General features: G+C 36.6%; 1 protein-coding gene across 5 annotated transcripts in view; it reads right to left on the bottom strand.

Annotated features, from left to right (window-relative positions):
• Rabgap1l (RAB GTPase activating protein 1 like) overlaps window positions 1-22,091 on the bottom strand; it is a 460,833-nt gene that overhangs the window by 120,870 nt on the left and 317,872 nt on the right. Inside the window, exon 1 of one of the 5 annotated variants that reach the window (XM_070034432.1) lies at window positions 415-1,074. The exons of the other annotated variants lie outside the window; for them this stretch is intronic. Coding sequence (XP_069890533.1) covers window positions 415-582 — 168 coding nt within the window. The 5' untranslated portion in view covers window positions 583-1,074. Of the gene's footprint in view, window positions 1-414; window positions 1,075-22,091 lie in introns of those variants that run through there. 5 annotated transcript variants of the gene reach the window in all.

Genomic DNA, 22,091 nt, shown 5'->3' on the forward strand with positions numbered 1-22,091 from the left:
AAAGAGGGGAGGTTAGAAAGCAAGCCACACATAGTCTATAGAAGTGGCTATATTTGTTGTAAAATTTAACCCTTTGGAGACATAAATGACAGAGTGTCTACATTAAGCACTTGGATATTCTGCTTTCTTGCTGAGTCTAGACAGCCAGAAAAAAAATTTTTTTTCCCTCTGCCACAGAGATAATGTCACTAATGTGACTCTAGGCTTGAGAAAAGGGCCATAATTTTCTCCAGCCAATTAAGGAGTGGCATGGACTAGGCTCCAAGCAGCCGCACAGCAGTGGCCACTCAGCCCTTCCTTCTCCATAGAAAGGGGAGAAAGAGAAGAAAACAGATCACAAGCCTCCTCCGGGGCTACATTCTCACAGATGGTAGCAGATTCTCTACAAATGAAGTTCAATGAAAAACATCTCACCGCCAGAAGTCGAGGTACAAACAGCCGATGCCCCATCCCCAGAAGTTCCAGCACTCGACATGCATACTCATTCACCAGCTTGCTCCTCTCGTCGTGCATGTCCTGGGACTTTTTGACAGGAGGTGTGAGCTTAGCAGCTGGGGCTGGGCAGGGCACCCCTTCTTCCATGAGCAATAAGTAGGTATCCAGAGTGAGAAAACTGGATCTGTTATCCACAATCTTAACTGTGGTGGAGGGAAGCCAGGCTTACGTCTCCCCAGGAGGATGTACAAAACAGTCTGTGGTGGGAATTGTCAGCTAATGTCGCCACGAGAAAAACATTTTGACTAAATTATCCACTATGCAAAAGCCCTAATGTCGGCTCAAAAAAAAAAAAAATCAAATGCTGGTCTAAATAAAAAAGCAGCAAAAACATTCAAATGGCAAAAAAAGATAGAAGCCAAGAGTGATGCACCAGAGTTCAGATACATGTGTGAAAACAGACAACCATCTCAGAAGCATCTAGCATGAGAGCGTGTGTGTGTGTGTGTGTGTGTGTGTGTGTGTGTGTGTGTGCGCGTGTGTGTGTGTGTATGCGTGCAGGCAGCAGCAGTATCCAGGAAGACAGGGCAGTTGTGAAGCTGCAAGGAGAAAAGGATGAGCTCATTGCAATCCTTGATTCCTGACAAGCAGCCCTGCTGCTGCTGCTGCTGCTGCTGCTACTGCCGTGCTGCGTGCTGCCTCTTGCTGTGAATCAGTAATGAAGGGGTAAGAAAGGAAGGGGAGGGAAGAGGAGGAGGAGGTAGGTGAATGAGCATGCAGAGTGTGTCTCGGGGGAAAATGCTGTAATAAGAAGCCAATGGTGAGCCATTGGACAGATGCGCTTCCTCTTCCCAGTCCACCTTCAATCAGTGTTAGTCTGACAGCTCATGCTGTTGAATCCTAAACCCACAGACAGATGAACTAGCTTCTAACATGTGATGTCACAGAAAAAATCACGTAGCATCCAAAAGGCTGCCCTGATTCACTCTTGCTTTCTAACAAGGAGAACATATAAAAGTCTCATTTTGTTTTGTATGTTTAAAATGGGAAGCTCCAATCCTTGTCAAATAACAGAATCTCTACCAAACATAGGTGGTAGGGTAGATGAAATACTCAGTATTTCACATTGAACTCGTCTGTTGAACAGACGAGGAAAGCTGAGCATCTAAGAAGTGACACGCCCTCAAGGTGATATTCTTGAGCACTCGTAATGACTTTTCACACCATCATGGTGTACAGAAGCATTTCAGCATGCCAGGAAGGCTGCCCGGAAAGGAAGACTTTTATAAACATAAAATATGCTAAAACATAAAACTCTACAGTATATTATTAATAATGTACATGTCAGAAACTATTGAAGTTGAGATTCTCAAAGCAAAAATAACTTCTTTGATAAGCAGTTAGCTTTTTAAACATTCTCTTGACAATCGGTGATGGAATAGATCCTTCCTTAATAAGGCTGATAACATTAAGAATTATGCACAGTTTAAATTTTATACTCTTCATGTTTGCTTTCTTAATTTCGTTGATGTGAATAATCAGTTGTAGATTAGTTTCATAAATACCACACTAATATCTTTATACTAGGCTTCAGCATGGTACCAAAAAAATAGGTCTAAGAGGGCTGGGAAGGTGGCTCAGTGGTAGAGCGCTTGCCTTGCATGCATGAGGCCCTGGGTTCGATTCCTCAGCACCACAGCAAAAAGAAAAAAAAAGCCAGAAGTGGCGCTGTGGCTCAAGTGGTAGAGTGCTAGCCTTGAGCTGAAGAGCTAAGGGACAGTGCCCAGGCCCAGAGTTCAGGCCCCACAACCGGACCCCCCCAAAAAAAATAGGTCTAAGAGGTCAGAGCACAATTTTTTGAGTCTTACATATAAAAGCTACAAATCTATTCGTAATCAAATAGAAATATATTGGCATATCTCTATAATCATAAAGAAACCAATTAATTATGGAATTGAGGCTAAAGTGAAAGAAATAGGAAGGAAGATACCACCTCCTTTACCAAAATAGCATTTGATTTCTCTGTCTAAAATTTCAGGAGGAAAAAAAATACCTTAAAAGCTTACACATTTAAATAATCATTTAGTTAAATGTGATATGTATGTTTGTATATATATATATTATATATAGTATATACGTGTATATATACTATATATGATAATATATACTATATATAGTATATGTGTGTATGCTATATATAATATGCATGTACTACATATTACATATATATTATATATGTATATTACACACAGATAGCATACATATATGCATAGCAACAGTACCTCTATCTTTAGCCTATTTCAATATGGAAGTTCTGCTTTAGATTTTGTTTGGGAAGACTGTACTACTGGTAGGTGAGAGCGACAAACACTACCACAGACACTCCACGTTGAAGAATAAGATAGCATTTGGCTTGCAAGAAAAAAAAGAGTTCAGTGATTTATTAGCTTACTATTTTTTTTGACAATATACTATTTATGTAGTTAGTGTTGTTTCTGAGGCTTGAACTAAGGGACTGAGTACTATCCTTGAGCTTTTTTGCTCAAGGCTAGTTAGTATTCCACCACTGGAGCCACAGCTCTACTTCCAGCTTTTTTTTTTCGGGTGGTTAATTAAAGATAAGGGTCTAAGGACTTTCCTACTTGGGCTGGCTTTATACGATGATCCTCAGATCTCAGCATCCTTGAGTAGCTAGGATTATAGGTATGAGCTGTCAGCAATCAGCAACGATGAAATTTTTAAGTGGTTAAGAAAATGTTTTAATCTGACTTGTTTTCAAAAACACTTGCAGAAACACTACTTTTCTTATATAAACTAGAATCTAACAACTTCTTGTCCAAAAGGATCCTGGTAAAAAAGAAGCAAAAATGAGTCAAGTAATTTTATAATTATATAATTTGGCTCTGTTTTTCTTAAAAATAATAATATTAGATGAGTTACCCTCATCTCAATATTTCTTCTTTCTCCCAAGCCCTAGATAGTTTATTTGTCACTGATGAGATATAGCAATAAATTACAAAATAAAAGTGTGTGTTGGTTCTGGGACTTAACTCAGTGCCAGGGCATTATCTCTTAGCTTCTATTCAAAGTGAGTGCTCTACCATTTGAACCATATCTCCATTTCCAACTTTTTGCTGGTTAATTGGAGATAAAATCTCAAGGACTTTTCTGGCAGGGCTGGCTTCAAATCTCAATCCTAACAAAGACAGGTTGACAAGTGGAAAACTAATGTGCAGCATGAAGACATGAGGAAGTAAGTAATAAGTAACTCAAAGGAGTAATAAGAACTTGAACTTATACATCATCTTTAACAAACTTTGCAGGGAAATCACAGACAAAAGAAAAGGACTTTGAGATGTTTCGGTGACAAATTGTAGATCACCTTACAGAGTTATTCCCCAGTCTTTAGTTACACATATTAGCTATTTGACATGGGTAAGTTACTTAGATACTCTCTTAGCCTCTGTAAAATGATAACACCACCTTACTTGGCTAAGAGGCTCTGAAATTTTAATAAGCTGTATATATAAACAAATCTCTCATACCACCTAGCATATAGCTAGTACTCAATAACTAGTTTTTCTTCATTTATACCATATATGAGAGTAGGAATACATAAAACTATACTGTGCTCATCTGGACTCTATCAACATCTAAGCAGTGATAAAACTCATTCCTAGGAGACCATCTACCTTTTTGGTTCACTTTTTTTTTTTTTTTTTTTTTTTTGTCAGTCGTGGGGCTTGAACTCTGGGCCTGGGCGTTGTCCCTCAGCTCTTCAGCTCAAGGAGAGCGCTCTACCACTTGAGCTACAGCGCCACTTCCTTGGTTCACTTTTAAGATACAGATACATTGTACACAGGTACAACAAAGCATCCATGCTTTTTTTTTTTTAAGCTAGGCAAGGTACAAGTGCAATAACACAATTCCCTAGTTATTTTTCTCTCTTCCTTGCACTCCTTCTCTCTTTTTCTTTCTTTTGTCAGTCATGGGGCTTGAACTCAGGGTCTAGGTGCTGTCTCTCTTTTTCTTTCTTTTGTCAGTCATGGGTCTTGAACTCAGGGTCTAGGTACTGTCCCTGAGCCTGAGCTCTTTTTGCTATAGGCTAGTGCTCTACCACTTTGAACCACAGCTCTACTTCTGGCTTTTTGGTGGTTATGGAGTCTCATAGACTCTCCTGCTCAGGCTGACTTTGAACCACAATCCTCAGATCTCAACTTCCTGAGTGTCTAGGATTACAGGAGTGAGGCACAAGCACCCAGGTCCTAGTTATTTCTTTTTTGATTGATAAATGCTTAATAACTTGACACGTTTGTATGATCCAAAAAATGAGCCAGAAAGCCAAGCTCAAAAAATACTGTATATTTTCACTCATATGTAGCAGCTAGACCAAGCAAAAGCTATACATATTCATGGACATATACATACATATATATCCATTTTGTATGTAACTACTTATAGAGATAGATAGATAGATAGATAGATAGATAGATAGATAGATAGATAGATAGATAGATAGATAGATAGATAGATAGATAGATGGATGGATAGATCTATAAAGACAGAACATGAATTTAACTAAGGAGCTACTTAGAAGTAGATGAGGAAGGGAAAATTGAATAGTAGAGGGCAAATAATTTTGAGATATAGTTTGGATGATGATGAATACAGTTGAAAGATAATTTACAACTATGAAAATTAACAAGGAAACCCATTGAAACTGTTTTGGAAAGGAAAGAAGGGAGGAAGGATAAAGAGAGAGTGATAGAGGAGGTAAGACTGAACTTAACATATTGTAAAAACTGTGTGGAAATATAGTAATAATGAAATCCTCCTCTGCATAACTAATATAAGCTAATAACAAGTAAGTCAGATAGAAGTGACAATGAATAGTATCAGTCTCTTGTAAAATACTGAATTGACAGCTTTCTACCATTCAGTTTTTTAATTCTGCCTAATACTATGTTACATGCCTCTGACATAAATAGACCAGATACAGCTTCCAACTTTATATATTATTCAAGCTACTTGACAAAAAGACTAAATGAAAGTGCAATGAGATTGAACTTAATAAGTCATATTACAGGAAAATGGGTTTCACTAATTTATATTTGGAACTCATACATCAGTGGTAGGAAGTCAAAGAAATAAAAAGGATTCCTAAAAAAAATAGTGTACAAGCCCAGTGCCCAGTGGCTCACACCTGTAATCCTAGCTATTCAGGAGGCTGAAATCTGAGAATCAAGGTTCAAACCCAGCCTGCATAGGAAATTCCAGAGTCTCTTATCTCCAATAAACTATTAAAAAAAACTGGAAGTGATGCTGTGGCTCAAGTGGTAGAGTGCTTGCCTTGAGCAAAATATCCAGGCCCTGGGTTCAAGTCTCAGGACCAACAAAAACAAACAAAAAACAAACCTGTACAGTTTACCTAGGTGTTTTTTTAAATTTTGTTTTGTTGTTAACTGAGCCCTGACATCTTATGAAACTTAAGGGCTAACTATTGAAGAAAGGTTTTATTTTGTTGTTTTTACATAAAAGAACATTCCTCTACCCCAAATAATTTAATCATATTCTGAACAGTCCTGGTAGCATAACTGGCACCTGTTCTTGTAGCCAGATCACTATGCAATGCCTTGACTAATGTAAGAGCTTCCTCGATTGCCTCTTTGAAATGTGGTCATTTTGACTATGCTTCCATAACTGCATTGACAAGTAGCTCTAGAGGCTCCTGTTTGTTTCATTGTTGTGTTTGTTAGAAAAGTACTATACATAGAAAGTCAGAAATCTGACACTTCTTGTCAGTAGGCTTAGTCATGTATAAATACTCTAAGTGCTTATTGAGGCATGATTGGTATACTTAAAGATATAAATAAAAAAGATATAAATATTTAATGCATATGTGTATTTGGACATAAAATACATATAATGCATATAAATCTACAACTATTATCACTATCAGTATTACAAATTTATTAACCACCTCAAATATTTTCTCCTGTCTCCTTTGACTATTCTTCATTTGTAGTTGGAGCACTTAATATTCTACCATACTTAGATGGTTTATATATACTTATGTATACTTTATATATATCTTATATGTTTATGCTTTTTTTTGGGGGGGGGGTTCGGTCGTGGGGCCTGAACTCTGGGCCTGGGTGCTGTCCCGCAGCTCTTCAGCTCAAGGCTAGCACTCTACCACTTGAGCCACAGCGCCACTTCGGCTTTTTTTTTTTCTTTTTGCTTATGTGGTGCTGGGGAATCAAACCAAGGGCCTCAGGCATGCAAGGCAAGAGCTCTACCACTGAGCCACCTTCCCAGCCCCCATGTTTATGTTTTTTATAACAACATTGGATAAATAGAGTTTTTCTCCACGTGACATTAATGAGTTGAAAAAAAGGCTTTATTTTCCTCTCTTAAGATAACCATCACTGATTCTGACTCTCTTATATACTGTTGTTCAGAATCCTGCCTGGTGTGCTAAGGACACACTTGTTTAGATGTCTTTCCATATAATATTGCTGTCCACACTGAATAAAACTACTCTAGATATGAAAAAACAATTGGACCTTAAGACTCTAGAAAATATCAAATTCTAATGGCATGTTTATCCTATTGATGAAAAGATTGAAGCAGCACATAAATGACTACTCCCCCAGTCATAAAACTTGCAAGAGGCAGAGCCAGGAAGCCAGGATCTCAGAGCACAGATGCACAGCAGGGAATCCAGCATTTCCTGCACTGCAGTTTGCTATCTTTCAGTGAATGGTGCTCATAAAGAAATACTCTTATTAGAAGGACCCTATGCTTCACCATTTTATCTGCACAGAATTGGTTCAGAGCCTGTGCCTACCATCTGCTCGGAAAGAATCTAAGATTCTTAGATTTGAGTTGAGAGGAGAATCGACAGCCTTCCTCAGGATACCCACTTTTAAATATATACTTGTGATAATAAAGCACATCTGCTTCTGAGTTTTTAAGTGTTAAGTACTCTCTTTTTCAAACTGTCTGAGGAGCTTCACCCTTAGTAATTCAGTCCACAGACCACATAAGAACTGCTTTCTTGAAGCCATTTTGTGACACAGGCTTGAAATGGAATACTACCTTGACTTTTCATCTTCATTCCTGGACAGTAAGTATAAAGCTCTTATTTATTTTCAAGCTTGGGCAGAAGGCACAAACATATATTAGTAGAAGCTTATTCTTTACATTTCAAATTGGTCATATTAAAGATATGGTATGTAGGATTAGGCTTTGATCCTCTCAGCTAGACTAGCATTGTGTTGTTTATTTATTTACTTGTGTGTGTTTTGTCATTGTTAAAAATACTGAAGCTAGCCAGGTGCTGGTGGCTCATGCATATAATACTTGTTACTCAGGAGGCTGAGTTCTGAGGATCATGGTTCAAAGTCAGCCCACCAGGAAAATCCATGAGACTCTCATCTCCAATTAACCACCAGAAATCTGGAACTTGTTCAAAGTAGTAGAGCACTACCCTTGAGAAAAAGAGCTCAGGGACAGCACCCAGGCCATGAGTTAAAACCCCATGATCAACAAAATAAATAAATAAATAAACAAACAAATAAATAAATGACACTAAAAGTGATAAGTTGTGAATTGCTTCTGCCTTCTACGAGCCAACTCCAATTCTTTACTAATTTGCAGTTTCCATCATCTTCGTGTTGCACAGAATACTAGTTTAACAGCTGTCACTATGAAAAACATTTTTTAAGTGAGGAGCAATATGGGTCAATATGTGTTAGCAAGTGCATTTATTTCTAAAAAAATAACTATGTCAGGATGAGGAACTTTCTTTAAAATGAACAAGTTATATTCTATAACTAAGGTGGTAAAAGATACTAAGGAATAATCAACTTAGGCTAGTGTATAGAAACATTGTCACCTAATTAGGAATATACTAAGGGAGTAATGCATTTTGGTTTCTAAAAGAAATGTTAGAGAACACAACAAAAAAGCAAAACCTTATGCTCAAAGAGAAGCATCTGCACCATGGTGGCCTTATTCACAGCTGCCCTCCTTCTTAATTAATATATAATAATCCAATTATGAGTTCAACCTCCTCCTGAACTTCCAACCTGTACATCTATCCTCTTATTGAGTTCCTGAAGTGACATATACACCTTACCTCAACATGCCCCAAATCACCATTTCATCTCCAATAAAGTTCCTCCTCTTTTATTTCTTATCCTGGCTAATTGTCTCCTGCATCTACCTAGTTACCCAAGTAGACACCTAGGTACCAGTTAGCATGCTCCTTTTATATCTACCTATACCTACTTCACCATTCAAGTCTAGTTAATTCAATTCCTTATTATCTCTCAAAACTATTACTTTTTTCTATTACAATTCTGATTTTGAAATCAGTCCTGAAGATGACATTCTAATATTGCTACCATTTACAATATTCAAGTTACTTGAAGTTAATTATACACATATCAGGTAATTGTGTATCGTCTTTTGTTCATATTTTCATCTATTATTCTTTGTGGGGAGGGGGGTTGGGGCAGCCCTGGGGCTTGAACTCTGGGCCTGTGTACTGTCCCTGAGCTTTTTTGCTCAAGGCTAGTACTCTACCACTTGAGTCACTCCACTTCTGGCTTTTCAGTGGTTAACTGGAGATGAGAGTCTCACGGACTTACCTGCCTAGGCTGGATTCAAACCATGATCGTCAGATGTCAGCCTCCTGAGAAGCTAGGACTATACCCATGAGCCAATGAAGCCTGACTTCATCTATTCTTGTGCCTTCCTTCTAATTCATTTGCCTTTTCTTAATCTGCTAAGACTCAACTCTCAGATCTTACTCCCTGCAGTAACCATTCTCTTAGCCCCCCTGAGCTTGGGAAATGTAGCTTTCTTGTTTGCTTTGTTTTAAACATGCTGCCTTTCCCATAGGTTTGCACCTGAATGAGTGGCCTCACAATCAATGCTTAGGATTATTCCCTCTTGTTCGGGTCATAGATACCATATTTGTCCCCCAAACTCAGCAAAGGCAGTTACTTGACATAATAGTGTCTATTCTCATAAATATCTGCTGAGATAGTTCAGCAGATAGTTCAGCTTTCAAAACAGATAACACAACTATTATCAGTGGAAAGTCAGATGACCCTTTTCTGGTTAATAGCTACAACTCATTGTTGGTAGAGCTACTTTTGTCTTTCTCTCTCTTTCTTCAGCATTCCAATTCCTAAAGAGAAGCTATACCTAAATGATTCAGATGGTTACTGGTAAGTACTCTGTGTCTAGATTTGTGGATACAGAAACACCATTAAGTGACCTTAAGAATTGCATGCCAGAATGGGCAACAGACCTCCTCATTCTTTAGTTTTTGTGTATCAACTAACATTTAAATTGTTGTCAGGTTTAATTTGTAAATATTAATATGTCTGTCTAAAGAACTACAAGAGCTAACCTCAGAGGGTTAAGTTCCATTGCAATGCTCTAACCAATGAAGTAGGGAAAAGGAGACACAGGTCCTGCAGGACAAACAGCTCACTCAGCACTTAGTCTTCCTGACACTGTCCTCAGCCACCTCCCTATAAATCCCCTTATATGTAAATTCCAAAAGATTTTTTGGAGGGAGGTAATAGTTCCACTCCCCACTATATCGTCTAAAGCACTAGCCCTTGGACAAACCAGATATTCTTCCCACCGATTCTCAGATAATGAATATTAGCTTCTGAGTGGAAAGTCACTTGACTTGAATCTGGTTTAAATATTGGTACTTTAATATGTTTGAGGTATGTATGTATATATGTATGTATGTATGTATGTATGTATGTCCTTTAGGACAATGCATCTACTTTCACCTCCTTTCAATGTATATTCCACATATCAAAATGATGTCTCAAAACTGTAGACCAGATAAATTCCACTTGCTTGAAAGTTAATGGCTTCACACTGTACCCAAATGCAAACGATGCATTACTGCTTATGTCTCTGCTGATCTGGAGTCAGCCATACTGACCCAGCCATAGTGGTTTTCTTGAACATACAAAACCTGTTTCACCTCAGGACTTTTTTTTAAATTTTCAAGCTGATGTACAGAGGGGTTACAATTACATAGTAAGGTAATAAGTACATTTCTTATCTAACTTGTTAACCCCTCCCTCATTTTCTGTACTTATTATTGCCTGTGATCTTTATATAACTGGATCTACTACATCATTCAACTCCAATTCCATTTGGTTCCATTTGGTTCTCATAACACCATGTTCGTTGGAGGGTAGCAACAAAGTAAATTATCCTGTATTATTTCTTTCAAGACTCTTTTCACTACTTGAAATTGTCTAATTTTTTAGTACATGTGGAAAATATTAGGACAGGATCAGAGTCAAAAGAAGTGATAGCCTTAAGAAACCATTACTGACAAGAAAAAGAAACAAGCACAAGATTCTAGTCATTCATTCATTTTTATCTTAAAATACTGTAATTTTTCAAGACCTTTGAATTTCTTTCAAAGTTGCACTAATGTGCAACTTGAAATATATAGTGCTGCTGGGTGCCCGTGGCTCACGCCTGTAATCCTAGCTACTCAAGAGGCTGAGATCTGAGGATTGAGGTTCAAAGCCAGCCTGGGCACGAAAGTCCATGAGACTCTTAGATCCAATAAACCACTAGAAAATCAGAAGTGGTGCTGTGGCTCAAGTGGTAGAGTGCTTGCCTTGAGCTGAAGAGTACAGGGACAGCGCCCAAGCCCAGAGTTCAAGCCCCACAACCGACAAAAAAAAAAAAAAAAAAAAAAATACATAGTGCTTTTTCTCTCCCTCAAAGAGGAACACAATACAAAACCTTGTGGGTTTGCTGAGGAATAAATCGAGTTACTACTGTGTAGCAGAAGGTAAGTGAGCTTGAACTCTAGCCTTTGCTCTTTGCTGTTACTATATGTTATAGCAAGAAAGTTATTCAATTCCATAAATAAAGAAACTGACTAAAAAAAACAGTGTTATTAAAGATGAGGAAATTTGGACTGGAGGCATGGGACAATTACAGATTAATCAAGAAAGCGGGGCAAGCCCTGATTTGTAGCAAAAGATAAAGAAATGTAAAAATACCTTAAAATGCATTCTTTGCTTTTTCCCCTGTGCGAGCCCATTTTTATATACATTAAATAAACAGACTACAGTCTACTTAAATTAGTCTAGCCAGTTAAATGTAGTAATTGTGTAATAATACCATAATTAATAGCAAATAATAAGCTTCCAAAGGTTATTACTAATCTATAATCACCCTCCACTTTGCATCTTGTCACAGAGGAACAGCTTTGATTTTATACTATATGGTCCATCCATGGTATGTGAGTTTTTACCAGAGGCCTACAAAAAGGCTCTGGACACTAATAGACTAGAACCTTCAAAACTATGAGCAAAAATAAAACTTCAGGAACTTAAAACTCAAGGAACCTTGCTTGGTGGCCAATGCTTGACTCAGTGACATTCTTCATCTGCTCTTTTAAAAATATATTTATTGTTATTATTATTGGTGGTGGTACTTGAGTTTAATCTTGACCTTGTGATTGCTAGACAGGGGCTCCACCATTCAGGAGACCCAGGATTCTAGTCCTCATCTGCTCAATTTTTAGCCTTTGTAGTATGTTACTATGTCAGGTAGAAGAGTTCCCACTGCCTATACATGTTCCCGTACATGCTGGTTGTAGCTTTTCCTACTTCCTACCACATCAAGAGGGATCTTAAAACTGTTGCTATAAAAGAAAGAAAAGATAAGATGTCTGTCTGAGTTAAGGTATAGTAAATACAGTAAGTTTACAACAGAATGCTAAAGGTGAAAGTCATCAAATGCCTTGTTATTCACATAAAAGGATAAAATACCAAACTTGTAAAGATTTTGTATCTTTCAAGTATAAGCAGAGAATTAAGTCACTAATTTCATACTTAGGATTAACAGCTTTATGCGTGGTTCTAGGCTCAATCCCAAGGCCTTGTACTCAGTAAAGATGTAAGTAAGTGCAATTCTTCTCCCACCCCTTGAGAAGGGGTCTCACCACAATACTCAGGCTGGCCTGAGTTCATGTCTTCCCAAGTACCTGGAATCACAGACATGTGCTAGAAGGCCTGCTGTTGTTAATGGTATTTAAATATCTTACATATTGAGACTGAGCCTCAATAGTGAAGTTATTCAGTGCAGAACTGATATAGGAAGGACTACAAATTTATTTGGATTCTTTATCTTGAACTCCCACACACCCTTACCCATGTCTACTAGATCCACAACAAATCTCTACTGTGATGCAAGCTCCCACTTCATGAAGAAGTGCAGAACTGCCTCAACCAGAAATAACATGAAGAAAACAGTTTCACGGAGCTTTCTTTACATTCTCTGAACAGGAGCTAAACAAAGTAGGTATTTAAAAGCACTTAATTAGCAAGTAAGGTGTAAGACTGTTGTACTGTGCTATCTAAACTCAATCTTCAATACTTAATAGCTGTCAGTAAGGTGAGAAGAGGAAAAAAAGTAGGATATTAACATTGTCTGAGGCTGTTCTTATCATTGACAATTTTAACAGAGAGGTTTTATAGAGCATGATTACTGAAATAAAACCTTTTTTGTAAGCATAATCTATGGAAAAAGATTTGCATTTCCTTTATAAACAATTAACAGATATTAACCAAAAGCAGGAATAGTATGGCTTCTCTAATATAAAACTTGAAAACAAAGCATAGACCTTTAATGAAAAAAATCAGAATTACTTCAACATTGCTTTTGGTGGGTACCATTTACTTAAGTAGCACAATAGGAAGAAGAATGAGGTTAATTTTTTTTTATCCTTTTCTGTTCTACAATAATTTTTGGAATCTAGTGCTCTATTCACCAATTCTGGAGATAGAGATACTTGCAGAACATGCAAAACTGCCCTTTCAACTTGTAGAGATCCAGCCAGGCATGATTACAGCCATCTCGAGTAATAGGGCATTTTGCCTGCCAATTAGCCCTGGCATACATTTCAAACACTTACAGGGTAAACAAAGTCATTTTGTCAGCTACGTATTAAGTGCTGGCCACTATTGCCTGGAATCTATACTAATTGACATTGGGTTACATATTAACAATATTTTTTGAAACAGTCCAGGTTGGCAGCAACTTATGATTTTCTAGTTAGTATATAAACCTCCTCTGCCTCATGATATGGGAATCATCTAGTTCTGTTCTCACCCAAAATATATTACTCTCCCAAAATTCCTAATGAGTAGCACTTTGTGCAATCCTAGATCTCTGTTTAGTCTTTTGACATCTTCCATATTTTGGGTTTTTTTTTTTTTTTTGGTGCTGTTCCCTGGGCTTGAACTCTGGACTTGGATACTGTGCTCCTGAGCTTTTTTGCTCAAGGTTAGTGCTCTACCACTTGATCCACAGTTCCACTTCCAACTTTCTGGTGGATAACTGGAGATAAGAGGCTCATGGGCTTTCCTGCCTGGACTGGCTTCAAACCATGATCCTCAGATCTCAGCCTCCTGAGTAGTTAGAATTACAGGGCTTAAGCCACTGGCACCTGACACCTTCTACTTTTGGTAGCTGGTTCCCATACATTGGGACCACATTTTTCCCAAACACTATTCTAATGAATAAAAAGTAAGCCTCAGACTATTCTTAAGACATTAATAGTGTATTTGGAGAATGTAAAGACAAACACGTGCAGCCTTTAAATAACAACAACCAAAGACAATATATTAGTGTCCATACAACTGATAGATGGGGAAATTTCAGTAGATGTTTGTTTTAAATAAAAATAATCCAGAATACCTTTTAAAGGATTTGGGTTTATGTTACAATATACAAGCCAGGTAGGCTCTGTATTACACAAAGAAAACTTAAGTTGATATGTGAGATAATGATGCTTTCAGAATGTAGTGCTATAGTTTAGCTCTAAATGAACCCAGTATAATACTCAAGGACACAATGTATAGATGTGCAGATCATAGTCTATATGAATGGTGCCCCTAGGAGTTGTACTATAATACAAGTTAACAGGATTACAAAAAAATAATGCTAATGAAAAAACAAAGGCCTCTGAAGATTTTATATTGGGTCACCAAAGATACAAAATTGAAACACGTTATTACACAAATTAGGAACTGCTTTTTTTGGAAAGCGAATTGATGATTTCAAAGATGAGAGTTTAATGGAAAACTGCATAAGATTTAAGGCGTTTTATGTTTTTAAAAGTGGAGAAGGAGGAGGAGGAGGAAGAAAAGGAGGAGGAGGAGGAGAAGGAGCAGAAGGAGCTCTCCAGAGAAGGCAAAGAAGTAAAAGACCTAAAGAACTGTGGAAACACAGATGGAACCATATGTAGAACGATTTTTTTCCCCTGATCAGTCTAACAAGAAGGTTGTCACTAAGTGGGAGGATAACCATGAAAACTTCTGTTTTTATATTCAATCATATGCTGTTTTTTTCTCAGAAGCTTCAATTCCTTAAAAAAGCAAGATTAATATTTTACTTTGCTCAGTGTCTACAATTTAGTGCCTATGCTTCTATTTCCTCTAGTTACTAAAATTTCAAGTTGTAAAAGCAACTGTTTTATGAAAAGAATACTTTTCACTTAGTATATTTTTTTCCAAGTTTTTCCATTTCCTTACAAAAGGGGCAATGTCATTATTTCTGAAGAAAGCACAGAATTCCATTGTGTATATATTCCATATTTTCTTGATCCATTCATCCACTGAGGGGCATCTAGGCTGATTCCATATCTGAGCAATGGTAAACAATGATGCAATGAACATGGTTGTGCTGGTGGCTTTAGTGTGGCCTGGTTTGTTGTCAATTGGATAAATGCCCAGGAGTGGGATTTCTGGGTCACAGGGAATCTCTATGTTTAGTCTTTTGAGGAACCTCCATACTGCTTTCCAGAGTAGGAGAGAATGAGGGATAGGGTGACACTGTTCAAAAGGAAACGTACTCATTACTTGACTTATTAACTGTAACTCCTCTGTACACCACCTTTACAATAAAGTTTTGTTTTTTGTTTTTTGTTTTTTTAGTTCTGGTCGTGGGCCTGAACTCTGGGCCTGGGTGCTGTCCCTCAGCTCTTCAGCTCAAGGCTAGCACTCTACCACTTGAGCCACAGCGCCACTTCCAGCTTTTTTTCTTTTTTGCTTATGTGGTGCTGAAGAATCGAACCCAGGGCCTCTGGCATGCAAGGCAAGCGCTCTACCACTGAGCCACCATCCCAGCCCCTACAATAAAGTTTTAAAAATTAAAAAAAGAATATTTTTAATGTGCAAAGGGCTATTCAGGTAATCTCTATCTTCTCTAGTAAGTTTTGGTAATTTGTGTTAAGAGATTTGTTCATATTATTTATCAGATTTATTACCATAAAACTTTTATTCCTTCTTTATCCTTTTATCCTTTTTAATTTCTTCTTCTTAATATCAATAATTTGTAAATTTCTAAATTTTCCCCAACTAAGTCTGTGATTTGTAGATAATCTACCATCTTGATAATGTTTTCTTCTTTGAGCCACTTTGAAACTGTTTTTTCCTTTTAAGATTTCTTTTCTATTGAACAGTTTTTATGTTTCTATATCCTTTCCATTGTTGTCTTATTAGCTCTCTTTGTTTTATTATAGTGATTGCTTACTTTCACATTTTTGATAATTCAAATCTACTACAGATGAATTCATTTAGCTTTTGTATGCTATACAGTATTTACTGTAGTTTTTGATAGATATCTGTCTTTTTTATTTTGTTTCATGCTTTAAGATGCTGCTTCACTAACTTTATTGTTTCTAAGGAGAAATCTACTGTCACATTTATCTTTATTTTTTTTATGTATTTTCTTTTTATCCCACTGGTTTTGAGCAGTGTAATTACGATATGCTGTAATGTAATTTTTTCATGTTTCTCTTATTTGGAAACCACCATCCTTCTTGGATCTATATATTTAGAGTTTTCACCAAATATGGTAAAACACTAGCCATTGTTTCTTCAAAAATATGTCATCCTCCTTACTTCTTCCTTCAGTTTCTCCATTTGTACCCATTAAAGATTTTGAAGCATCTCACAGTGCACTGATTCTCTTGTTTTTCTTTTAAAATCATTTTCTTTTTGTACTTAGTTGTGAGTAGTTTTAATTCCTCTGTCTTCAAGTTCACAATCTTTTGTTTTCAATGTTTTATCCACCTTGATCCTATCTAATGAATTTCTTAGTTCTACATGACAGTATAATTTCTGTCTCTTGAGGTTAAATTTGGTTCTTTTTTAGATCTTTTTTACTCTACTTAGCTTTCTGAACATATGGAATAAGGTTATCATTATAGTATCAAGGTCCGTATCTACTAATTATAATATTAGGATCAATTTGATTGGTTGATTGTTCTCTTCACTAGGAAGTAAAATCTGCTTTAAACACACAGATGAAAATGTGATCTAAAAGACAATAAATTAAGGATTAATGATTCCCAACCAGGGATGATTCTCCTCTAGAGACATTTGGCATTGTCTAGAGACATTCCTTATTATAATTGGAGAGGTGCTACTAACATCTAGTAGGCAGAGGTCAAGAGTATTGCTAAATATCCTATAATACATAGGAGAATCACCCACAACAAAGAATTAACTGGCTGCATAAGTCAACAGAAGAGATTAGGAAACCATGTATAGAACAATAGTATGCAAGGCCAATAGGTTGCTGATGATCTCATAGAATTAAGCTGCATATATGTCTGGCCTACCTCCCATCTTTATGTACATAATGTATCATAAAAAAAGAAATGTGGCATGGCCATTTAATTCTTCAAATGTTGCGTGACTCCTTTGTAAAGGGGTTATATCCCCATAATAAACTCATCATAAGTTGAAAGGATCTATATCATTCACAATTTTATATTATTCACAATTAGGACTTCTCAGCCACAACACTAAACAAGTCACAATGCAAAGATTAAATTAAGAATATTGCCTATCAGTGTCTCCTTTTCTTTTCCCACCTTTTAAATCACCCACAATTTGTTAGAATGTGCCCTGCCTTTCTGCTTGTCTGTGTTTTTTTTCTTTTAAATTTCTTTTTTATGTATATTTTATTGTAAAGATACTGTACAGAAGAGCTATGTAATGAGTATATTTCCTATCAAGCATTGTTATCCCCTCCTTTATCTGTTTGTCTGCTTTCTTACTTACTCAATAAAGCTCTACCAAGTTTTCATACCATAAAGAAAGAGAATATTGCCTATCACTCAAGTTTGTAGTTTTAGCTAGCCTTGTGCATATGATAATATAAAATAATGTTTATTGAACTCCAAGAGATGGAAACAAGAGGGTTTGTTATTTTTCTTTTTGTTTTGTGGTTTTTTCTCCTTTGTTGCTGTTTTTTATTTCTGTACTTTTTCTCTTGTATATAAGTTTATCTGTTTTGAGGAGGGTAAGGAGGAGCAGAGAAATGGTGACACAAAGGGTGAACAAATGCAGCAGTGATATTCTCTAGACACTATGTTGAAAATGAATGATACAACTTGTTGGGAGGAATGGGTGGAGAAGAAAAAAGTAGGAGAAAACGAGAGTAGAGGTGACACTATTCAAAAAGAAATGTATTCACTACTTGACTTATATAATTGTAACATCTGTACATCACCTTTACAAAAAATAAAGAAAATGAACAAAAAGGAGAAGAGATGGACCACTACAAATAAACAAAAATAAAAAAGCAAAAGTTAACTCTATCTAGAAGAAATCTTTTGATCTGTTTACTCAGAAGGGACTGGAAACAAACGATCTGTTGTCTAAAACAACACTGACCTGATCAATTCCCAAAAGAAATAAAAAGCAAACATAGAAGAAAAGTCCATATTTTATCACTAAAGAAACTCAGTGTGTGTGTGTGTGTGTGTGTGTGTAGAAACTCAGGGTGTGTGTGTGTGTGTGTGTGTATTTTAATGGCAATAAAATTCATATTTTATCATTAAAGAAACTCAGGGGTGTGTGTGTGTATTTTAATGGCGATAAAATTCATATTTTATCACTAAAGAAACTCAGGTGTGTGTGTGTGTGTGTGTGTGTGTGTGTGTGTGTGTGTGTGTGTGTGTGTGTGTGTGTGTGTGTGTGTGTGTGTGTGTGTGTGTGTGTGTGTGTGTGTGTATGTATTTTAATGGTGATAAAATTCCTGGTCTCATACATACTAAGTAAATACTCTTAACAATGAACTACATTCCCAGCTCATTGGCTTCCAAATCTACAAAGAGCAAATGCTAAAAGCTGTTCAGCATCCTATATGGTATATTCTCTAATTCCATCTTTAAATATTTCCACAGAGTACAATGGATTCTAGTGCAGTTCCTAGAGATAGGAACTTAAAGACAGCTAGATGTGCTAGCCAAGAAATCTCTTCTGCTGCTATAGCAGGGAGTCCTGAAACTCCTATGGACCACTAACTGTGACATGTTTTGCAATCTTCTTTTATTTGAATGGCAACTTCTATAGCAGCTATATTGTTCCTAATACTTTGTACACTGGGTATGAAATAAGCAGATAGCTTATCACTGGATGATAAAAAAAAATGTGTACTATCCAGATGCTCTTGATGTAAACACATATAGTAACTAAATGCAGCCTAGGAATAAAAGAGGTTGCAGATATTGTTTGTCCAGCCTGATAGACAGTGACAGATTATAATAGGTCTCTAAAATACATCTTTGCTTCTTCACATAGTTCTCTTGCAGCTCAGCGTGGCTCTAGACCAATGGAACATTAATCAAAGCATGGTATTCAACTTCCTTACCATTTGCCTAAAAAGAAATGGGTTGTCATCACTGTTCCTTGAAATTTACCTCCCTGCTAGATTGGAACCTGGATGAGATAATGATTTAGCTTTAACCATGTACATGAGGACAATATGCTTGGTGACAGTGGATCAAAAACACATACTAACTCAGTGTCAGAATGATCTCATAGAGCTAACTCACCAGTTTTTCTGGACAAATCTTCACTTCTCTGAACTGGTATTTGTTAGAGAAATTTGCTATTTTATTCATAACATCATGTTTTATGGTTTCTTTAATTTATTCTTTAACTTTGAAAAACAGAAATAAAAATTGTATCACTCAGGGTTACAAATACCACAAATAAATGACTTTGTCAAAATTAAATTCCCTCAAAGGAAAACAACAAAAGACAAAAGAGCAAGCAAGCTCACAGAGTTACAGTTATTGTATATGCAGTAAAGCAAGCTTCTAAGTATATTCTCAACATATATAAACCAAATATTAAATAAATTAGTTTATGCTTCAGTTGAATTTTTTCTGACTGGTTATTCTATTGATTTTCACAGTAAGCCATCAACACTATAATGAGTAAAAGTAGTCTATACTGGAAAGAAATACCAGTAACTTTTACAGCTAAAAAGGGTCTTAAAAATTATTGAGCAGCGACATTCTCTGACAAAAGTCTTTTGGTAATATTTCCCTATGATTAGTTCATACACAGTGATTGATCAGAGTAAAATGGAGTGTGACTAGAGCATTAAACACTAGTCAAGGATGACTTCATACATCTGAGATGATGAAAAAACAGCAGATCAGCAGAATTCAGCAGTCAAGTCTTTTTCTAGCCAGTCAAAAGCAGAGAATATTTTAATTTTATGACCATTTCTGACAGCATGTTCATTTTTCTTAGACTAGATTCAATAATTTGTTGATATAATGACTAAGATTCTCTGACTCCGCTTCTGTTATAATCACGCAATGACACATTTTAATTGGGACAAATATTGTCAGGGGTGCAAGTCTTCAAACTATTTGGATAAAAAATCTTTGTTTTCTCTCATAGTATAGTATCAATATCGATTTATAAAGTAAAGGCTAATTTGAAAGGTCTTCCTCCAGTACAATGTGGAAAAACCATGGGATTCTCTCTCTCTCTCTCTCTCTCTCTCTCTCTCTCTCTCTCTCTCTCTCTCTCTCTCTCTCTCTCTCTCTCTCTCTCTCTCTCTCTCTCTCTCTCTCTCTCTCTCTGTGAAGGGGGAGGGTGGCTTGAAATCAAAGCCTGGGCACTGTGCCTAAGCTCTTTTGCTCAAGGCTAGTACTCTACCACTTTGAGCCACAATGCCACTTCGAGCTTTCTGCTGGCTAATTAAAAATAAGAGTCTCACAAACTTTCCTGCCTGGGCTGGCTTTGCAGATCTCAGCCTTCTGAGTAGCTAGTACTACAGGTGTGAGCCATCAATGCCTGGCTTAACCATGGAATTTTGAATGAGTGAGTAGTAAGAAGGATAATAATCTCTTCTTCCTAGAATAGTTAGAAGGTTTAAAACACACGCACACATACATAGTGATAACTGTACAACAATGCACTGGAAGACCATGGAGCAGAATGCTTTTTAAGTATTTAAGTTAAAATGGTATATTTCATGTTAGAAATTCATGTTCCATATTATACTGCCATAGAATGAAAAAAAATAAAGTGAGGGAGACTAGTTTAAAAGTGCTTAAAATAGAAACAGGCAAATTTATACAGACATGTTTGTACATTTTAGGCACTTATAAGTAACACATGTATTATTATTAATTTGCTTATTAACTTTAACAGACAAATCCATGAGACTCTTGTCTCCAATTAATTAGTAAAAAGACAAATGTGGATGTATAGCTCAAGTGGTAAAGTGCTAGCTGTTGTGAAAAAACTGAGCAAAAGTGTAAGGTCCAGAGTATTATATAAATCTTTAAATTCTTCTTCAGCAATGCAGACAAAGATAAACTTAGGCAAACGTTTAAACAAATGTGCTAATTGTAAGATTTTTATCTATTTATTAAGGGACAGAGATAGTCATATAAGACATACATATAATAGGAACCAATAGCTCTCATACTTGTACTCCTAGTTTCTCCTGAGGTTGAAATCCAAAAGATCTCAGTTCCAAGCTAGCCTGTGCAGGCAAATCTGAGACTCTGTCTCTAACATAACTAGCAAAAAGCTGCATTGGAGATGTGGCTCAAGTGGTAGAGCATCAGCCTAACAAGTAAGCTAAACCAGCAAGCTAAGTAAGTCATGCCAAATTCAAATCCTAGCACTGACACACATATATACATTCATACATCTACACATTTACACTAAAAAACTACATACACATGTGTCTATACTCACACATATATACTTATGACAGAATAGATTGTCAGTCTGAATGGCAGAAATTTAAAGCCTTAGAAATCACATTTTCTTGCCCTTTTATAAAAAAGGAAATTAAGTGCTAGACAATTTGATTAATCTGTGGTTTCATATGAAAGTGAGTAGGAAGATAATTAAAGCCCTTTATTACCTCAGTCTGTGAATTGCTCTCAAATGCACCATAGCAAAAGACCTGCTTCATATTTCCCCTCATATTTCTTTTGCATTTCACCTTGCCTGAAATTTCCTGTTCTCAATTCAGCTGTTATCTTCAGCCATTCTTTCTAGTTCCCCTAGACTCTATCTTTAGAGGATCAAAGTTCCCTTTTTAAAACCCAGGATACAGAATTAGAACTACCTATTTGTCTGCCTCCTCTATTAAACCCAACACAACTTATGGACACTGAACGTATGCAAAACTAAGACCTGACAATATAGTAGGTCCTCTCAGAATGTTGATAAAAGAAACTAATTACCATCACCGACCTCCCCAAAGGGAAGTAGGAAAGACAGGCTCAAGGACATAGGTGAGAC

The sequence above is a fragment of the Dipodomys merriami genome, unplaced genomic scaffold, assembly GCF_024711535.1.
Source record: "Dipodomys merriami isolate MVZ:Mamm:240054 unplaced genomic scaffold, mDipMer1.0.p SCAF_24, whole genome shotgun sequence".
In the NCBI taxonomy this organism is placed as follows: domain Eukaryota; kingdom Metazoa; phylum Chordata; class Mammalia; order Rodentia; family Heteromyidae; genus Dipodomys; species Dipodomys merriami.